The following is a 20,830-nucleotide window of genomic DNA, read 5'->3' on the forward strand; positions in this document are numbered from 1 at the left end:
TTTTTTTGACAGAGTCTCAGTATGTTGCCCTTGGTAGAGTTCTGTGGCGTCAGAGCTCACAGCAACCTCAAACTCTGGGGCTTAAATGATTCTCTTGCCTCAGCCTCTCAAGTAGCTGGGACTACAGGTGCCAGGCACAGCACCTGGCTTTTTTTTTTGTTTGTTTGTTTGTTTTGTAGTTGTCCTTGTTTAGTATGCTGGGGCTGGGTTTGAACCCACCAGCCCCTGTGTATGTGGCCAGTGCCCTAACCACTGATCTATAGGCACCAAGCCCTCACACCAGAATTCTGTCAAACTTTCAAAGAAGAGCTTATATCCATGCTCCAGAAATTATTCTAAAAAATTGAGAAGGAAGGAATCTTTTCCAACACTTTGACTAAGCAAACATCATCCTGATACCAAAACCAAGAAAAACCCCAACTAAAAAAGAGAATTTCAGACCAATTTCACTAATGAATATAGATGCAAAAGTTCTCAATTAAATCCTAGCCAATAGATTACAGCTACACATTAAAATATCATTCATCATAAACAAGTAGGTTTCAGCCCAGGGATGCAAGGCTGGTTTAACATACACAATTCTATACACGTAATTCACCAAGTCAACATAAGCAAAAACAAAGACCATGTGATCCTTTCAATAAATGCAGAAAAACCATTTGATAGAATTCAGCATCCTTTTCTAATTAGAGTACTGAAGAATATAGGCATAGGTGGCATGTTTTTTAAACAGAGCTATCTATGACAAACCCACAGCTAATAGTATACTGAATGGAGTAAAATGGAAAGCTTTTCCACTGAGAACTGGAACCACACAAAGTTGTCCTCTGTTACCACATAGTGTTGGAAGTTCTAGCCAATACAATCGGGCAAGAGAAGGAAATATTGGGCATCCACATGGGGCATAGAAGGTTAAAGTCTCGCTCTTTGCTGATGATAGAGAACCCCAGAGACTCAACCACTTACAAGATACCTGGAAGTGATTAAAAAAAAAAAAATACAGTAATGTCTCAGGATATAAAATCAATGTCTGCAATTCAGTAGCCTTTGTATATGCCAATAATAGCCAAGATGAGAAGCTAATCAAGGACACAGTTCCTTTTATAGGAACTCTAAAACAAAAACAAAAACAACCTAGGAATATATCTAACAAAAAGAGGTGAAGGACCTCTATGAAGAAAATTATGAAACCCTAAGAAAAGAAATAGCAGAAGATATTAACAAATGGAAGAACATACCATGCTTATGGCTGGGAAGAATCAACATTGTCAAAATGTCTATATTTCCCAGGCTTGGTGCCCATAGCACAGTGGTTAGAGCGCCAGCCACATACACCAAGGGTGGTGGGTTTGAGCCTGGCCTGGGCCAGCTAAAAAACTGCAACAAAAATAGCTCGGCGTGTGGCAGGCGCCTATAGTCCCAGCTACTTGGGAGGCTAAGGCAAGAGAATCACTTAAGCCCAAGAGTTTGAGGTTGCTATGAGCTGTAATGCCACAGTATTCTACTGAGGGTAACATACTGAGATTCTCTCTTAAGAAGAAAAATAAATAAATAAAAGGGCGGCGCCTGTGACTCAAAGGAGTAGGGTGTCAACCCCATATGCTGGAGGTGGTGGGTTCAAACCCAGCCCTGGCCAAAATTGCAAAAAAAAAAAAGAAAAAAAAAGTCTATATTTCCCAAAGCAATCTACAGATTCAATTTAATCCCCATCCATTAAAAAACCATCATCAGGCTGGGCGCCTGTGGCTCAAGTGGCTAAGGCGCCAGCCACATACACCCAAGGTGGCGGGTTCAAATCCAGCCCTGGCCCGCCAAACAACAGTGACGGCTACAACCAAAAAATAGCCGGGCATTGTGGTGGGCGCCTGTGGTCCCAGCTACTTGGGAGGCTGAGGCAGGAGACTCGCTTGAGCCCAGGAATTGGAGGTTGCTGTGAGCTTTGATGCTACGGCACTCTACCCAGGGGGACAGCTTGAGGCTCCTGTCTCAAAAAAAAAAAAAAACCATCATCATACTTTGAATATTTGGGAAAAAAATTCTTCATTTTGTATGGAACCAGAAAAACTCCATTATAGCCAAGGCAATTCTTAGTAATAAAAACAAAGCTGGGGGTATCACCGTACCAGACTTTAGGCTATACTATGAGGCCATAGTGATCAAAATAGCATAGTATTGGTACACAAATGGAGACATTGACATTTGGAACCAAATAGAAAACCATGAGATGAAACTAACATCTTATTGCCACTTGATATTTGATAAAGTACATAAGAATTTACACTGGGGAAAGAATCCCTATTCAGTAAATGGTGTTGGGAGAGCTGAATAACCACATGTAAAAGACTGAACCTGGGGGAAAAAAAAGGACTGAACCTGGGCCTGCATGTCTTATCACTTACAAAAATTGATTCTAGATGGACAAAAGATTTAAATCTAAAGCATGAAACAATAAAAATCCTTGAAGAAAGTATGGGGAAAACACTTGAAGATATCCACCTGGGGAAAGATTTTATGAAGAAGACTTCTGTGGCAATTAGAACAACAACAAAAAGAAACACATGGGACTTAATTAAACTCAAAAACTTCTGTACAGCTATGGAAACAACCACAAGAGCAAATAGACAACCTTCAGAATTGGAAAAGATATTTGCATATTATTAATCAGATAAAAGCTTGGTAACCAGGATCTACAGAGAACTCAAATTAATCAATGAAAAAAGACCAAATAATCCCATATGTCACTGAGCAATAGACATGAATAGAACCTTCTCTAAAGAAGACAAACAGCTAACAAACATGGAAAAATGCTCATTGTCCTTAATCATCAGAGAAATGCAAATCAAAACTACCCTGAGATATCACCTAACCCCAGAATGGCCCACATCACAAAATCTCAAAGCTATAGATGCTGACATGGATGTGGAGAAAAGGGAAGACTTTTACACTGCTGGTGGGACTGCAAACTAATACAACCTTTTTGGAAGGAGGTATGGAGAAGCCTCAAAGAACTCAAACTAGACCTGTCATTTGATCCTGCAATCCCATTACTAGGCATCTACCCTGAAGAAAAAAAATCCTTTTATCATAAGAACATTTGCACTAGATTGTTTAGCATAGCTCAATTTACAATCGCCAAAATACGGAAACAGCCTAAATGCCTACCAACCCAGGAATAGATTAACAAGCTGTGGTATATGTATACCATGGAATACTATTCAGCCATTAAAAAAGGAGACTTTATATCTTTTGTATTAACTTGGATGTAGATGGAACACATTCTTCTTAGTAAAGTATCACAAGCATTGAGAAACAAGAAACAATCCAGTGTACTCAATTCTAATATGAAGGTGAGGTAATCCAAGGCGTGGGATAGGGGAATGAGGGAGAGGGGAGAAGGGGGGGGTTGGGGCTCACCCAACGGTCATACCTCTTGGGGTGGGACACAACTATAAGAAGGACTTTAACAAATGTAATCAGTGTAGCCTAGTTCTTTGTACCCTCAGTGAATCCCAAGCAACATATATATAAAAAGGAAATACACAAAATGCTGCTGTTAACTATAGTTAAACTATACCCATTAAACATTAGAACTTAGCCTCTAATAGGGACTCCGAGCTAGGACTATTTCTGGCACTGACAGGGCTCCAAGAAGGCATCCATATTTGTTACCAGTGGCAGTAGTGGCAGAGGCAGGCCAGTCCTCAGTGCCCAGCATGGTGACTCCCGGCAGCCCGAGTGTGTAGGCCGGCCCTCAGGCTCGTGGATCCTAGCCATTCCTCTTCCATCTAATTGTATAGGAAGGAAGATGAATGAATCGAAAGTCTAGCCAGCCTCTGGTCTCATGCTGGAAAAGGACAGCTCTGAGAATTGAGGTGGAGGCGGGCCACGCAGGCAGCCTCTGGTGAGTCCTGGCACACCGCTAGTAGGAAGTCAGAAGGAGCTCAGTGAAGTACCAACATCTAAGAGACCTCGGGGCTGACCAAAGGGAAGCAAAAACAAGGGCACTGCCAAGACCTTGAAGACCACCACAACTCCAGGAAGCAAACTAAGGGGCAGACCCAAAAAAACTGGAGGAGGAGGAAGAGAAGGGTACCTTGCAGGAGTCCTGAGAAGCGGAGCAGTGACGGTGCCTGCAGCCTGCTCTCTTCAATGAGGAGCAGTTTCTTTCTGGGAGAGGACTGTTTGCTCTGCTCCCACTGCCCTCCCTTTTCCCCCAACTCCCAGGCCTTCATCACCATTGCTTCGGCCAGCCCCCACCACCCTCACCTCCACACTATACAACACCAGCTGCTGGGGCCCCTCTAGGCTGTGTGGGGAGCAGGTTTCCCCTGACCTTGGTTCCCAGCCACCCCTCCAACCCATGCATACACACTTGCCCTCCTGGACAAGGCTAACATCCCACTTAGCTGCACTCTGCGCCTGCTGTGTCTCCACTCCCTTGACAGTGGGGACACTCTTCTCTGGGCTCTTGCTTTGGCGACCCTCTCTGTTCCAAACTGTTCCCTTTGGCTTCCCCTGGCCTGAAAAGGGGCCTAAGCCCTATCTCATTCTGGCATGCCCCACTCCACTGTCCTGGTAACAGGTGTGGCCAATGGAGAGGGAAGCCCCCAGGAAGCCCCCAGCCAGCCTATGTCTTTGTGACCATGTGGACCTCACACCCACTTTTCTTCTTTCCCTACCTTCCCTAGTCCCTGTACTAGATTGAAGAGCCCCTTAGGGTACAGGAAGAAAGGGGGGATGGGTATGGGTCCATTCCCCCTTAACACAGGGCTCCTAGCTCACCTTTCTCTCCACCTGGGATCTGAGACTATTGGAATCCTAGAAGAAAGTCCCCTGTCCCTTTTCCAGGAGAGGCCCAGATTCCCTGCAGCAGCTATATAAGGTGGGCTGGGTCTGCTTGCCTTACTCTATCTGCTGTGAGTGCCCCTGCAGCTGGGGCTCACCCTGCCCACACCCCATCCTCCTGCTCCTCCTCAACCCCCAAGGTACTAGTTCCACCTTTCGTTTATTCACAAACTACCTGTGGACAGTTGTGTTGTTTTTTTCTTTCATGCTCCATTCTTCAACATTGTCATTGCTGCTACCAGCACCAAATGTTCATCCTCATTGGCTCCTCTTCTGCCCACATAATCCCCTCCCCCAAGATACTATTCTTTGTTAGGGAAGGGGGGCTGAGGCACAGCAGGCTGGGTTACTGACCACCCTAGTCCCAGGGTAGGTGGGGCAGAGTGAGGACAGGGGCCTAAACTGACCATGAGGGTATAGGGACCACCTTCTCCCCCTGTTGAGGAGAGGGTGGCCATTATTTGTCTCAGCCTGGAGTTCCCCTTCTGGTGTCCTATTTTCATTCCTTGAATAGAGAATATCTTTATCTTTTTCTGGCTTGGCGCCTGTAGCTCAAGCAGCTAAGGCACCAGCTGCATACACCAGAGCTGGCAAGTTCGAATCCAGCCTGGCCCTTCCAAACAACAATGACAACTACAACCAAAAAATAGCCGGACATTGTGGTGGGCGCCTGTAGTCCCAGGTACTTGGAAGGCTGAGGTAAGAGAATCACGTAAGCCCAGGAGCTGGAGGTTGCTGTGAGCTGTGATGCCATGGTATTCTACCCAGGGCGACAGCTTGAGACTCTGTCTCAAAAAAAAAAAAAAAAGGTTTTCACAAGATGGCGCTGAAAGTGAAGAAGGAAGCGCCTGCTCCTCCTGAAGCCAAAGCAAAGGCATTGAAGGCCAAGAAGGCAGTGCTGAAAGGCATCCACAGCCGCAAATAAGAGAAGATCTGTATATCACCCACCTACTGACGGCCAAAGACTCTGAGGCTCCGGAGGCATCCCAAATATCCTCGGGATTGACTTCTTGATTTCTTTGCTAGTTCTTTATTGGTGTATGTAGAAGTGCTACTCTTTTTGTATGTTTATTTATGTCCTGCAACTTTACTGAATTTATTTATCGGGTATAAGAGTGTTTTGGTGGAGGTTTTAGGTTTTTCTGCATATAAGATCATGCTATCTGCAAAGAGGGATGGTTTGACTTCCTCTTTAACTGTTTAGATGCTTTTTCGTTTTTTTCACTTTGATTTCTCTGTTTAGGATTTCTATTACAGTGTTGAACAGGAGTGGTGAAAGTGGGCATCCTTGCCTTGTTCTAGTTCTTAGAAGAAAGACTTTCAGCTTTTCTTCATTAAGTATGATGTAAGCTGTGGATTTGTCATATGTAACCTTTATTATCTTGAAGTACATTCTTCCTATGCCTAATTTGTTGAGAGTTTTTATCATGAAAGAATGTTGAATTTTATCAAGTGCCTTTTGGTACTTACTGAGATCATCATATTGTTTTTTGTCCAAAATTCTGTTGATATGTTTATTGATTTGCATATGTTGAGCTATCCTTACGTTGCTGGGATAAATTCCACTTGGTCATAATCTATGTTTTTGATGTGTTGTTGGATTTGGTTTGCTAGTATCTTGTTGAGGATTTTTGTTTCACTGGTCATTTAGGATATTGACCTGCAGTTTTCTTTTTAGTTGCATCCTTGTCTAGGTAATATTAGCCCCAAAGAAGGAATTAAGGAGAATTCCCCTTTCTTCCCTTTTTAAAAAAGTTTAAGGTGGTTTAGTGTTATTTCTTCCTTGTAAGTTTGTTAGAATTTGGCAGTGAAGCCATCCAAGACTGGAGTTTTTTGGTTGAGAGACTGTTAATTGATTCAGTTTCATTACTCATTGTTGGTCTTTTTTGTGTTTTTTGATTCTTCCTGATTCAATCTCAGTAGGTTGCTATGTGTCTCGGAATTTATTCATTTCTTCTAGGTGTTCTAGTTTGTTGGTACATAGTTCCTAATAGTCTCTAATACTTTTTTTGTATTTCCATAGTATCAGTTGTAACGTCTCTATTTCCTTTCTGATTTTGTTTGGGTCTTTTTCTTTTTTTCTTGGTTAGTGTAGTTAGTGATTTATCTTTTACAAAAAACCCAACTTTTAATTTTGTTGTTCTTGGTATTTTTTTTAGCCTCTGTTTTGTTTAATTCTGCTGTGATGTTTAATTTCTTTTCTTATATTAATTTGGGTTTGGTTTGTTCCTGCTTTTCTAATTCTTTGAGGTACATTGTTAGATTGCTGAAGTCTTTTTCCTTTTTTTTTTTTTTGAGACAGAGCCTCAAGCTATCCCCCTGGGTAGAGTGCTATGGCATCATAGCTCACAGCAACCTCCAACTCCTGGGCTCAAGTGAGTCTTCTGCCTCAGCCTCCCAAGTAGCTGGGACCACAGGTGCCCGCCACAACGCCTGGCTATTTTTTTTTTTTTTTTTGGCTGCAGCCATTATTATTGTTTCGGGGGGCCCGGGCTGGATTCGAACCTACCACCTTAGGTGTATGTGGCTGGTGCCTTAGCCACTTGAGCCACAGGCGCCAAGCCTCTTTTTCCTTTTTGATGTAGGTATTTATTGCTATAAACTTCTTTGTTAGTCCTTTTATTACTATATCTTAAAGGTTTTGTTATGTTGTGTTTCAGTTTGCATTTAAAAATTTTTTTCTTTTTTTGAGATAGAGTTTCACTTTGTCACACTCAGTGGAGTGCTGTAGTGTCATAGCTCACAGCAACTTCAAACCCATGGGCTCAAGCAATTCTCTTACCTCAGCCTCCCAAGTAGCTGGGACTATAGGTGCCTGCCACAATGCCGGCTATTTTTTTTTTTTTTTTGAGATAGGGTCTTGCTGTACTAGAGACCAAGCTGGTCTTGAACCTGTGAGCTAAGGTAATCTACCCATCTCACCCTCCCAGACTGCTAGGATTATAGGAGTGAGCCACTAATCCTGGCCTAAAAATTTTTTTAAAAAATTTCTTCGGGGCACAGTGCCTGTGACTCAAGGAGTAGAGCGCCAGCCCCATATGCCAGAGGTGGCGGGTTCAAATCTAGCCCTGGCCAAAGACTGCAAAAAAAAAAAAAAACAATGTCTTCATTCAATAGTCATTTAGGAATATATTGTTCAATTTCCATGTATTTATACAGTTTCTAAACTTCCATTTCCTGCTGCTTTCTACTTTTGTTCCATTGTAGTCTGAGAAGATACTTCATATGATTTTGATAATTAAAAATTTATTGAGATTTATTTTGTGTCCTAAGATGTGGTCTTTCCTGGAGAATGTTCCATGTACTGATGAGAATGTGTCGTCTGCAGCAATTAGATGAAATGTTCTCTCTCTTTTTTAAAGAGACAGTCTCGGCTCAGTGCCTGTGGCTCAAGTGGCTAAGGCGCCAGCCACATACACCTAAGGTGGCGGGCGTGTTTGAATCCAGCCTGGGCCCGCCAAACAGCAATGATGGCTGCAACCAAAAAAAATAGCTAGGCGTTGTGGCGGGCATCTGTGGTCCCAGCTACTTGGGAGGCGGAGGCAGGAAACTTGCTTAAGCCCAAGAGTTGGAGGTTGCTGTGAGCTGTGACATCACAGAGCTCTACCCAGGGGGACAGCTCTACCCAGGGGGACAGGCTGTGTCCCCCCCCCCCCAAAATGAGAGACAGTCTCAAGCTATTGCCCTGGGTAGAGTACTATGGCATCATAGCTCACAGCAGCCACCAACTCTTGGTGTATGTGGCTGGTACCCTAACCACTGTGCCACGGGTGCCACTGGATGAAATGTTCTTTAAATGTCTATTATGTCCTTTTGGTTTAACATGTAGCTTAAATCAGTATTTCTTTGTTGGATTTCTGTCTAGGTGCTCTGTCTCATGTTTTGAGGGCTATGCTGAAATCCCCAACTCTTACTGTATTGTGATCTAATAATATTGTTGTGTATATCTTAATGCTCTAGTGTTGAGTATGTATGTATTTAGAATTGTTATCTCCTTTTGCTGAGTTGATACCTTTATCATTATAAAATGGCATTCTTTGTCTCTTATTACTGATTTTGACTTAAAATCTGTTTTATCTGATATACATGTAGCTATTCCTACTTGCTTTTTGTTTCTGTTTGAATGAAATATCTTTTCCCATTCCTTTGCTTTCAGTTTATATGTGCCTTTATAGGTGAGATGGTTTTTTTTTAGTAGGCACTATATAGTTAGGTTATGGGTTTTTTTAATAAATTCTTTTGGTAAGTTTAAATCTTAAAAGTGGAAAGTGCATTACATTTACATTCATGATTATTACTGACATGCAAGGGTTATTCCTGTCACTTTATTAATTGAATTCTGATTATTATATTTATCCTTTATTCCTTTCTTTCTTTATTATTGTTTGTCGTTGTGGGTTGGTGGTTTTCTGCGGTGGTAACATTTGAGTCTTTTCCTTACTTTTGTTTGCTGTACTGGTGGATTTTAAATGTTTTCATGTTTTTATGAAGGTAGATACTGTCCTTTCATTTTCTGGAGTAGGACCCTTTATGCATTTCTGGTAGGGCTGGTTTAGTGGCTTTTCTGGGAAAGACTTTATTTTTCCTCTGCTAATGAAGGGTAAATTTCCTGGGCATAGTATTCTTGGTTGGTAGTTCTTTCAGTATTTTGTATCATCCCAGTCTCTCCTGGCCTACAAGTTTTCTCCTGAGAAATCCATTGTTAGTTTGATGGAGGTTTCCCTTAAAAGTGACTAAATGCTTTTCTTTTGTTGTTTTTAGAATTTTCTTTTTGTCTTTGACTTTTTATTTTTTAGAGACAGGGTCTCGCTCTGTCACATAGGGTGTGATATTGAAAATTTGAGTATTTAGTTGCTTTATGATGTCCTGTATATGATGTAGGTTTTGTTCATTCTTTTTAATTCTTGCCACTTGTAGTAGCAGTGGGCTGAGTGTGCCTGTTTTTGGTCCTCCAGGTGGCTTGCTCAGGTGCTGGCAGTGGCAGTGGTTGGCTTGGCAGTAGGCAGGTCCTCAGGACCCTGAGCATTGGGTATGGTGTGGGTGATGGCAGTAGTAGTGGTGTGACAACTGTCTGATCTGTGCTATGTTGATGCTGGCTGTTGATGGCCTGGGCAGGCCAGTCCCCAGGCCTGTAGGTGGGGTATGTGTATGGGTGCCAGCTTTGGGGGCATTGCCAAGTTGAGTGGTCTTATGCTCAGCTGATTTTTCTGTTTTTAATAGAGATGGGAATCTCGCTTTCCTCAGGGATTTCTTGAACTCCTGAGCTTGGGGGATCTTCCCATATTGGCCTCCTGGAATGCTAGGATTAAAGGCATGAGCCACTACGTGTGGCTGTAATTCTGTTTTTAATGAATTTTCCTATACTTTTATACTCATGTCTACGTGGAAGATACAGATATCAGTGGTTATTAAATGTTTCGATCTTAGAAGACCTCTTTATATTCTTAAAAATTAATTGAGGACTTAAAGAACTGCTCTTTGTGTGGGTTATAGCTATTAATGTTTATCATACTAGATATTTTAAAAATTAAATTAAAAAATATACATGTTAACATAAAAGGACACTTATGAAAATGTTAGGCTGAAGTGTTAAGCTCTATTTTTTTATTTTTACAGAGCTAATTGGTCAACATCCAAGTCTGAATAGTTTATTGTATTTTGTTTTGTTTCACAGAATTTTGAAAGGAAATATTCTTAAGGCTTGAGATTTAGCAAAGTTAATAGTTTTCACTGCTTCATCAAGCTCATTCTTAAGTGAAATTGGCATTAATTTTTTTTTTTTTTTAAATCAGTGAGTGGCAGTAAGGAATATAATGATTATTGGTAAATTTAGCTTGGTACTGTTGCTTTGATTCATCTTGAGAAGTCAATTTTACCTCCATTATTTTTAGACCATCAGTACAAATGTTATGGGGTGAAAAATGTAACTACTGTCTGTATTATTATGAAAATGGTTTCAGCATTGTTGACTGCCTGAAAGGCTGTTAGGTGTGGGGGCCCTCAGCAGTCTCTGGACCACACTTTGAGAATGCATTTGTGAGCACGCACAGCCACACACACACGCAGGTGTTAATTGCAACATTATTTTCAATAGAAGAAAACTGAAAAGAAATTGAATGTTTCTTAGCTTATGATTATATAGATGATAGATGTGTCACAATTTAGCCAATTCTTTTTTTTTGGAGACAGAGTCTCACTCTGTTGCCCTGGGTGGAGTGCCATGGTATCATAGCTCAGAGCAACCTCAAATTCTTGGGCTTTTGCAGTCCTCTTGCCTTAGCTTCCTGAGTAGCTGGGACTATAGGTGTGTGGCACGACACCCAGCTTTTTTTTTTTTTTTCCTATTTTTAGTAGAGACAGTCTTGCTCTTGCTCAAAGCTGGTCTTGAACTACTGAACTCAAGCAATCCACCTGCCTTGGCCTTAGAGTGTTAGGATTATAGGTGCAAGCCACTGGGCCCAGCACAGTTCAGCCAATTAATAGAGTTCTGTGGCTATTTGAGATACACTTGTATGGAAGGATAAATTTTTAAGTTAAAGAAAACAAATGTTGCATAGTGATGTTTAGTAAAATCACATCTATATGTAAATAAACTTTTATACATACATATTTGTATAAATTCTTAAACCTATACGTGTTTGTATACCATATGTACCTCTGAGGGAGCGAGAGGTATTTTTACTTTTTGCTTTGTACTTTCTAAATTGTGGAATTAAATTGTACATGGGTATCTTTAAAATTGGAAGACACAACCTAGCTTTTTTTTTTTTTTAACAGACAGAGTTTCATCTTATCACCCTCTGTAGAGTCCTATACTATTACAGCTCACAGCAACTTCCAACTCCTGGGCTCAGGCGATTCTCTTGCCTCAGCCTTCTGAGTAGCTGGGACAGTATACTGGTGTCTGCCACAATGCCTGGCTACCTTTTTGTTGTAGTTTGACCCAGGTTGGGTTCGAGCCTACCACCTTTGGTATATGGGGCCGGTGCCCTACCCACTGAGCCATAGGCACCGCCACAAACTAGCTTCTTAAATGATAAGCTTGTCACTGGTAAAAGAGACTGGCTTCTAAGTTGGTTGAAATTCTTAGTTATTATTGTCTATTGATAATAGATTATCCTCAGCTTTTCTCCACATTCTTCCATATATAGAATGAAAGTTTCTTATTAATCTTAATAAGTAAGAAATTTATCTCTTTCAGTAAATGGTGCGATCCATTTGTAATACTTGATAACTGTAGTGAACCTTATAGGCAGCAGTTGTGGTTGTGTGGAGGGAATTGTTGACTAATCATCTATCTTTTTAGCTCTTCTCACACTTTGGTAAGTAAACCTCAGCAGCAAAGGAATCCTATCGTAGTTACTATTGTTAGTGGTAGCGAAAAGGACATGCGTTTTGCAGTCAGATAGATTTAGACCCAAATCTTCTGTCCGTTGTTTTCTTCCAGTGTAGTTTGATGCAAATTAACATCTAACTCTAGTTTTCTTATTAGTAAGACAGGGATATGAGGTCAGACAGTTAAGTTTGGGAACTCATCCTACAAGAAGTACTACATACACTTACCTCATGGGTGAATATCATTAAGGTCACCTTTGGAGTGTTCCTCTTGGGAAGCTATTCCCCCACACCAGTGCCTAGTCCACCTTTCCAAGCAATTTTGGAACTCTTTTTTCCGGAATGGCCATCAGAGCTGTTGATATGTTACCTACCCTTGATGTCCCAGATATCATCAAAATGTCTTCCTTTAACTATTTCCTTTATCTTCAGGTAAAGAAAAAAAATCATTTGGGGCCAGATCAGGTGAGCAGGAAGGGTGTTCTAATACATTTGTTTGTGTGCTGGGTAAAAACTCTTACAGCCAATGCCTTGTGAGCTGGTGCATTGTTGTGATACAAGAGCCACAAGTTGTTGGGCAAGATTTTCAGTTAAGATTTCCCTGTTTCTTTATCGATGTTTATATGGTGTGCTATGCTTCTCCTTGTCATCTGACAATTTTGATGCACAATTGACAAATTTTATGTAATGTTTTTATCAGTTTCTTTTTTACTAGCTTCCCTGTCCTGTCTTCACCAGTGATGCCTTCTCTCCCCTCAGAAAAACATTTAATCCTTTTGTACACTGCCGTTTTCTTCGTGGCATTATCCCCATAGACTTGTGCTAACATGATTTTTTACTTCAGGTTAAATCATTGTTTTTTTGTCCTTTTTGTTATATCTGACATCAGATTATGATTTCTTTTGACAAAGAGACAGGATGTTCCTGACAGTTAAGAACTGGCCTGGCGGGCGGCGCCTGTGGCTCAAAAGGGTAGGGCGCCAGTCCCATATGCCGGATGTGGCAGGTTCAAACCCAGCCCTGGCCAAAAACTGCAAAAAAAAAAAAAAAAGAACTGGCCTGGTACTGTCAGACCTTGGTATATCTTAGTGTTGGCTTGGCCTTTATACCTAGGCTATACTGTTCACTTGTTGGATATAAACAGTTTCATAGAACATCAGATAAGCTTGTTCTGTGTCTTTGGACGATGACAAAAACAAGGCCATCCTGTGATCGTGTCTGAACATAGACAACAAGAGGAGCATTTTTCAAGTCATAAAAATCTTCAAACATCCTCATCCTGGCTACTATTAATAACTATTGCTTTATGAATCACAGACTTAGTATCACTTAATTCTTCCCACCTCCTAATGAGATTCATTAAAAATCTTGGAACCATGGAGTTAGGTAGAATTCATAGAATCAGAATTACCTCCACTTTCTTATAACATCCAAACCAGAGCAAAATCTACTTCCTCGAACCTTTCCCCAAAGCATCTAACACAAGCCAATATCCTCTAAGTCCTTTCTAACATTCTCTTAGTGAAATGTGCCAGGCTTCCCAGTGGTGTGTATTCTTATTTGGAGGAAGTAATAAATCCAACTTGTTTAACTAGAGATGTGTTCCAGATACTTTTTGACTACGGAGAATTCACACCTGAGAATCTTGGTTTCTCTCTTTTTGTTTTTACTTTGTGAATGAAATTTTGATACAGGTAAGAATCTTCATGGCTAGGTGTAGTGGCTCACTTGACCATCCCAGCACTTTGGAAAGCCAAGGTAGGAGGATTGTTTAAGGCTAAGAGTTTAAGACCAGCCTGGGCAACATAGACCCTGTCTTTACAAAAAACATTTTATATGTATGATTTTTATTTTTATTTTTTGAGACAGAGTCTCAAGCTACTGCCCTGGGTAGAGTGCCATGGCATCACAACTCAAACTCTTGGGCTTAAGTGATTCTCTTGCCTCAGCCTCCCAAGTTGCTGGCACAGGTGCCTGCCACAACACCCGGCTACTTTTTGGTTGTAGTTGTCATTGTTGCTTGGCAGGCTCGGGTTGGGTTCGAACCTGCCAGCTCTGGTGTATGTGGCCTGCACCCTAGCCGTTGAGCTATAGGTGCTGAGCCGTTTAAAATATTTTAAAAAAAGAATTTATAGTTGTATGCTTTTCTGGATAAATTTTAGTTTTTATAAACTAGCTTTTGATGATTGACATTTGCATTTTTAAAATGTTATAAATTCAACTACCTAGGAGTTCTAAATAATAAACAAAGCAGAGAAAATCCAAAGGCAGCTTATAAATCAAACAGGTTTTATTTCCAGTGATTAATGAGCTTAGTTAGAATGTTTGGATTTAATTTCCTCCTACAGTTTTTTATAAACCATTTTGGGGTATTTGGGCATGGGAAAGTGGCTTATCTCTCTCTCTCTCTCTCATACACAAACACAGAATTTATGTAATACAGACTTACCTTGAAGATATTACAGGTTTAGTTTACAATAAAGTGAATGTTATGGTTAAGTTGCATAATTTTCTTTGTTTCCCAGTGCATAAAGGTTATGCTTATACTATACCATAGTCTATTAAGTGTGTAGTAACATTGTGTCTTAAAAAGCCATGGATATACCTTAATTTAAAAATACTTTATAAGAAATGGTAACAATCATCTGAGCCTTTAGCGAGTTGTAGTCTTTTTGCTGGTGGAGGGTCTTGTTTCAGTGTTGATAGCTGCTAGCTGATCAGGGTGGTGGCTCCTGAAGCTTGGGGAGGCTATGGCAATTTCCTAAAATAAAGCAACAATAGTGAAATTTGCCACATTGATAGACTCTTCCTTTCCAAGAGATTTCTGTATAGTATATGATGCTATTTGATAGTATTCTTTCAAAATTGGAGTCAGACCATGTTGCTGCTTTACAAGCTAAGTTTATGTAATGTTCTGAATCTTTTTTGTCATTTCAACAATCCTCACAGCATCTTCACCAGGAGCAGAATCCATTTTAAGAAACCACAGATGAGGCTCGGCACCTATAGCTCAACCGGCTGAGGCGCCAGCCACGTACACCTAAGGTGGCGGGTTCGAATCCCCAGCCGGGACCCGCCAAACAACAAGGACGGCTGCAACCAAAAAATAGCCGGACGTTGTGGCGGGCGCCTGTGGTCCCAGCTACTTGGGAGGCGGAGGCAGGAGACTCGCTTGAGCCTAGGAGTTGGAGGTTGCTGTGAGCTGTAATGCCACGGCACTCTGCCCAGGGGGACAGCTTGAGGCTCTGTCTCAAAAAAAAAAAAAAAAAAGAAACCACAGATGAGCAGCTCCTCATCTGTTCATGTTTGGTCATGAGATTGCAGCAATTCAGTCCCCTCTTCGCAGAGTCTACTTGTAGTTGAAAATCTCTTGCTGTTTCTACTACATCTACAGTTGCTTCCTCCACTGAAGTCTTTTTTTTTTTTTTTTTTGAGACAGAGACTCAAGCTATCCCCCTGGGTAGAGTTCTGTGGCATCACGCTCACAGCAACCTCCAACTTCTGGGCTCATGCAAATCTCCTGCCTCAGCCTCCCAAGTAGCTGGGACCACAGGCGCCTGCCACAACGCCTGGCCATTTTTTGGTTGCAGCCGTTGTTGTTTTGGCGGGCCCGGGCTGGATTCAAACCTGCCACCTTAGGTGTATGTGGCTGGTGCCTTAGCCACTTGAGCCACAGGTGCTGAGCCTCCACTGAAGTTTTGAAACCCTCAGTCATTCATGAGTGTTGGAATCAACTTCTTTCAAATTCCTGTTAATGTTGATTTTTTGATCTCTTCCCGTGAATCATGAATGTCCATAATGGCATGTAGGGTGGTGAATCCTTTTCAGAAGGTTTTCAATTTACTTTATTTGTATCTACCAGAAGAATCAGTATCTATGACATATTTGTAGAGTGCAGTGGTGTCACAGCTCACAGCAACCTCCAACTTTTGGGCTGGGACTACAGGCGCCCACCATAATGCCCGACTATTTTTTTGTTATTGTGGTTATTGTTGTTTAGCAGGCCCAGGCCGTGTTCTAACCCACCAGCTCTGGTACATGTGGCTGGTGCTGTAACCACTGAACTACAGGCACCGAGCCTGTTTTTCTTCCTATACATCTCTGTCAGAGGTCTTTGGTGACTAGGTATATTATCAGTGAGCAGTAATATTTTGAAAGAAATCTGTTTTTCTGAAGGGTAGGTCTGAAGGGTAGTTAATCATGTTGTCATCCAGGCTTTGTTGTTCCATTTATAGAACACAGGCAGGGTAGATTTAGCATAATTCTTAAGGACCCCGGGATTTTGGGAGTGGCCATTGAGCACTAGCTTCAGCTTAAAGTCACTAGATGCGCTAGCCCCCTAATAAGAGAGTCAGCCAAGTAAACCTTAGAAATAATTTGTTTTGCATTTTGTATCTTTACCTGTAATTTTTCTACTCTGTTCACAGGAATATAAATGTTTGCACTGTGAATGAAAATTTAAAGCTGCAATAGAAGCACCTGATTATGATTTCTCATGTTGTTACAGGCTTTCAAGTGGAATTTTGATTATATTTAAGGATAAACAATTAGAGACTCATCACAGGGGTGTTGTCTGCTGTTAGGATGACTCTATATAGAGTCTTGCTACTCTTTAAAATTTTTTTTTTAAATTAGGTGATCTTATATGTAGAGGGCATCTGTATTTTTTTGCTTATGCTACCAATACTATTTTTGTTGTTACTATGAAATATTTTAAAAACAAACAAGCGTGTTCCTTCATTGTATGTATCCCGATGATAGAGTTCAATGTAATTGAAGCTTTTAATGCATAAGCCTTTATTTTTAGATGCACTCAACTCTGAAAAAATGTCCTAATTCATTTCTGCTTGTCCAAGGTTAGTAGGTAAGATAGAAATGCATAGAAGTACAGCACATGCTTTTGATGTATTTATTCTATTCCTTAAGCTTTTTAATCTAGTGTGGGGTGAATCACACTAGGATTAAAGCCCTATTTTTTGTATGTGTCTAGATAGAAATAAGATCTTTTTAGGGTATCACTAAATTTTAAGAGGTCTTCCATTGAAATTTCTCAGCAAGTAGTTAATACATTTAAAGATTTTATAAGTTGGTGGTGTTGGGTTGAAGCATAAAATAATGTGTACATTCTGGGTTTCTGTCGTAAGATTATGGATGTTTACAAAATTACAAATGTTAATTCACAGACGCTAGATTTACTTTTATTTTAATGATAAATATGTTGGACTGTATTAATAAGCATGATTCTTGCTTTCTTGCAAAAGAAGAATTGAGCATTTAACTGTTTGGTCACGGATTTTTCCCATGATTGAATAATTTAGATTGTTTTCAGGCCAGATAATTTGCTCTATTTATTGGGGTTCTTAGAAGTTTGTTTCCAGATAACATTATTGGTAGGTAAGTTAGTAGTGTCAGATGTGTTATTGTCATTGGGAGAATTGAGTTTAATATAATTTTTGTATATGAACTGACAAGTAATAGAAAAACAGATGTAGCATAATGGATTATATTAGGTTTGGTTACTTGTGGCAAAATTTAATACAAGAGAGAAGTCAGGCTTGGCACCGGTAGCACAGTGGTTATGGTGACAGCCACATACACTGGGGCTGGTGAATTTCAACCTGGCCTGGGCCAGCTAAACAACAATGACAACTGCAACCAAAAAACAGCTGGGTGTTGTGGCGAGTGCCTGTAGTCCCAGCTACTTGGGAGGCTGAGGCAAGAGAATTGCTTAAGCCCAAGAGTTTGAGGTTGCTGTGAGCTGTGACACAATGCCCTGCTAATTTTAGAGACGGGATCTCACTGTGACTCAGACTGGTCTTTAACTCCTGAGCTCAGGCAAGCCACCCTCCTTGGCTTCCCAGAGTGCTAGGATTATAGGCATAAGCCACTGTGCCTGGCCTCCCTTGGCTAAATTAAAAAAATTTTTTTTTGTAGAGATAAGGTGTCACTATGTTGCCCACTGGTTTTCAATTCCTTGTCTCCAAAATTGCAGGGGTTTTAGGTGTATGGCACCCAGTGTCAGCTGTAGTTTAAAGAGATTTCTGGAAAGTTATAGTGTAACTTTTGTTTAGATTTTATTTGCTAGAATTTAGTTCATGTCTGCCAGACCTAACTGCAAGGCAAGCTAGCAGTTGTCCTCTTTTTTCCTGGGCTGCCATGTGTCCAGTTAAAAAGTGGGGGAGAAAGCAAGAACAGATACTTGGATAGTAACTGGCAACCTATTCCATAGTAAATAAAGCAGTATCCTGGATGTTTAGGGTTCTCTAATTTAGTGCCACTTGCCTGCTAACCTATACGGAGCCCTGGGCTCTTTGTGGATGCTGAAAATTGTCAGAAAATGTAGCTGTCTTAGAGTTCTGTAGGATTGTTGTTTCTGGAACCTATTCATGAATTGTGGCCTATGGGGCTGTATGTGAACTTGCTGTTAAGATCTCCTGTTAGAATGTTCCATAGTATGACAGCTCTTTTGTTGGGGGGGGGGGAAGATTTTCTAATTTTTTTTTTATCTTTTTTTTTTTTTTTTTTACACATTCTCACATTATTGCCCTGGATAGAGTGCTGTAAAGTCATAGTTCACAACAACCTCAAACTCTTGAGTGCAAGCAATCCTTCTGCCTCAGCCTCCCAAGAGCTGAGACTACAGGCAGTCACCATAATGCCTGGCTATTTTTTAGAGATGAGATTTTGCTGTTGCTCACGCTGGCGTTGAACTCCTGAGCTCAAGCAACCCACCTACCTCAGCCTCCTAGAGTGCAAGGATTATAGGTATGAGCCGCTGTGCCCGGCATCTAAGTTTTCATTATTCATTCACAAAGTCAACACAAGTTTGCTAGCATACTTGGTATGCTAGTTACTATGATAGCACTTGAAGATTCAGGGACACTGTGTGTCTTGCATGGAACTGTATCTAGTGTTAGATATGATTGAGTCTCTCCATTTTACAAATGAGGGAATAGAGATTTAACAGCCCGTGAATGATGGAGCTGGTATTTGAACTCAGATCTGAAGCCAAAACTTCTTTTAGTTATCATGAAATATACTTGTCATAAGCATGAGACACACTGAGTGGAGTATTTTAATAGTTTAGTTTCAAATTCTTGACTTGGGTTATATAACCAGGGATCTTTTGTGTGTCAGCTTTCTGATAACACTCTACAAACCCTTAAAATGTTTAAGTATGTGATGATGCTACTCTTTTGATTCTGTATTTTTTTGAACCTATATTGCAATTAGCGTGATACATGACATGTGATAAATGCCAACTGGTAGTCTAATCCAAGAGTAGTACAAAATGATCATATTTGAAAATGTCTTATCAGCATTCAAATTGTGTATATCATTTAAAAAATTCTATGAAAATCACCTTTCGATCACCCTGTAAAGCAGAACTATCTGGTGCTGGGTGTGTTTTCTTTCTTCTCACAAGTGTGCTGTCATGTGCGCTGACAGCATCACACGTGGAGTTTAGCATAAAAGCTTTTTGCTTCAAGCTGAGGTCTTTGACCCCACTGATAATACAGATGTTCTCATAATTTCCTCTCTTCTGCCCCTTTGTAACTCAAAAAGCGTAAAAAAGGGAAAATTATAAGAGTAATTACAGTATTAAATTACTATAGAAAACCATTTGAGCTTTTTAAAATTCCCTTTTCAAGTTTAGTTTAAATCACCAGCTTCTTAGACCGAAAGTTTCTTACATTGACAGGTCCTAGATTATGAATGCATCATTTATTTATCAGTTGCCACCTCTGCTTCTTGTTTTATCAGAAACAGTTTGTTTTCTAGTGAGAGTACTGCTGATTCTAATTGTAGAGACTAGATTTGACTTTAGAAGTTTGCATAAAAGTACAGCAAATAGGCAGCGGCAGGCATGTTGCTGTTTTGTAATCTGTGGACGTAAACTGTCATAATATCAGTGTTTGATCATTCTGTCCTTAAGTGCTGGTTCTTATTTAACTCTAGGGCGATTTGATGAAGCCGTTATTGAAGAGAGAAGACAGTGTGCTGAAGACCTGCTGCAGTTCTCTGCCAATATTCCTGCTCTTTACAACAGTAAACAGCTTGAAGATTTTTTCAAGGTTTGGTAGTCTCTGTGGAATGTTTCATGTTATTAAATACTTTCATTTTCTAATTTGTGGTAAAGTGAAATAGAAAATGTCATTCACTAAAAAAGTAGAAATTAGTAGCTAGATAACAGTGTCTATGGACTGTCTTCTATTTTTAGTGTAGAAATGTGTTTTGTCTTTTTGAGACAGAGTCTTACTTTGTCAGGTGCAATCATTGTGCACTACAGCCTGGAATTCTTGGGCTCAAGCAATCCTCTGCCTCAAGCCTCCAGAGTATGTTTTGACTCATAGATTTTAGAAATATTATTATAAAGAGCTTAGAGATGATCTAATCTACTCTGTTGTAATTGCAGTAGATTTAAAAAATATTAGATGCTCTTGTGGTGCTTCATGCCTGTAATCCCAGCACTCTGGGAGGCCGAGGCAGGTGGATTGCTTGAGCTTATGAGTTTGAGACCAGCCTGAGCAAAAGCTAGACCCCACTCTCCAAAACAATAGCCTGGCATTGCCTGTATGGCGCCTATATCCCCAGCTACTTGGGAGGCTGAGGCAAGAGGATCCCTTGAGCCCAAGAGTGGTTTTTTTTT

General features: G+C 40.6%; 1 protein-coding gene across 3 annotated transcripts in view; it reads left to right on the top strand.

The window, feature by feature from the left end:
• Positions 1-20,830, top strand: part of RPS6KC1 (ribosomal protein S6 kinase C1) — a 196,358-nt gene that overhangs the window by 30,502 nt on the left and 145,026 nt on the right. For all 3 annotated transcript variants that reach the window (XM_003802043.2, XM_023508196.1, XM_023508197.1), the window contains one exon: positions 20,140-20,255. In XM_003802043.2, the coding sequence (XP_003802091.1) occupies positions 20,140-20,255 (116 nt within the window). The remainder of the gene's footprint in view (positions 1-20,139; positions 20,256-20,830) is intronic.

This window comes from Otolemur garnettii, unplaced genomic scaffold (genome assembly GCF_000181295.1).
Source record: "Otolemur garnettii isolate 467f Iridium unplaced genomic scaffold, OtoGar3 scaffold00229, whole genome shotgun sequence".
NCBI classification, from domain to species: Eukaryota; Metazoa; Chordata; class Mammalia; order Primates; family Galagidae; genus Otolemur; species Otolemur garnettii.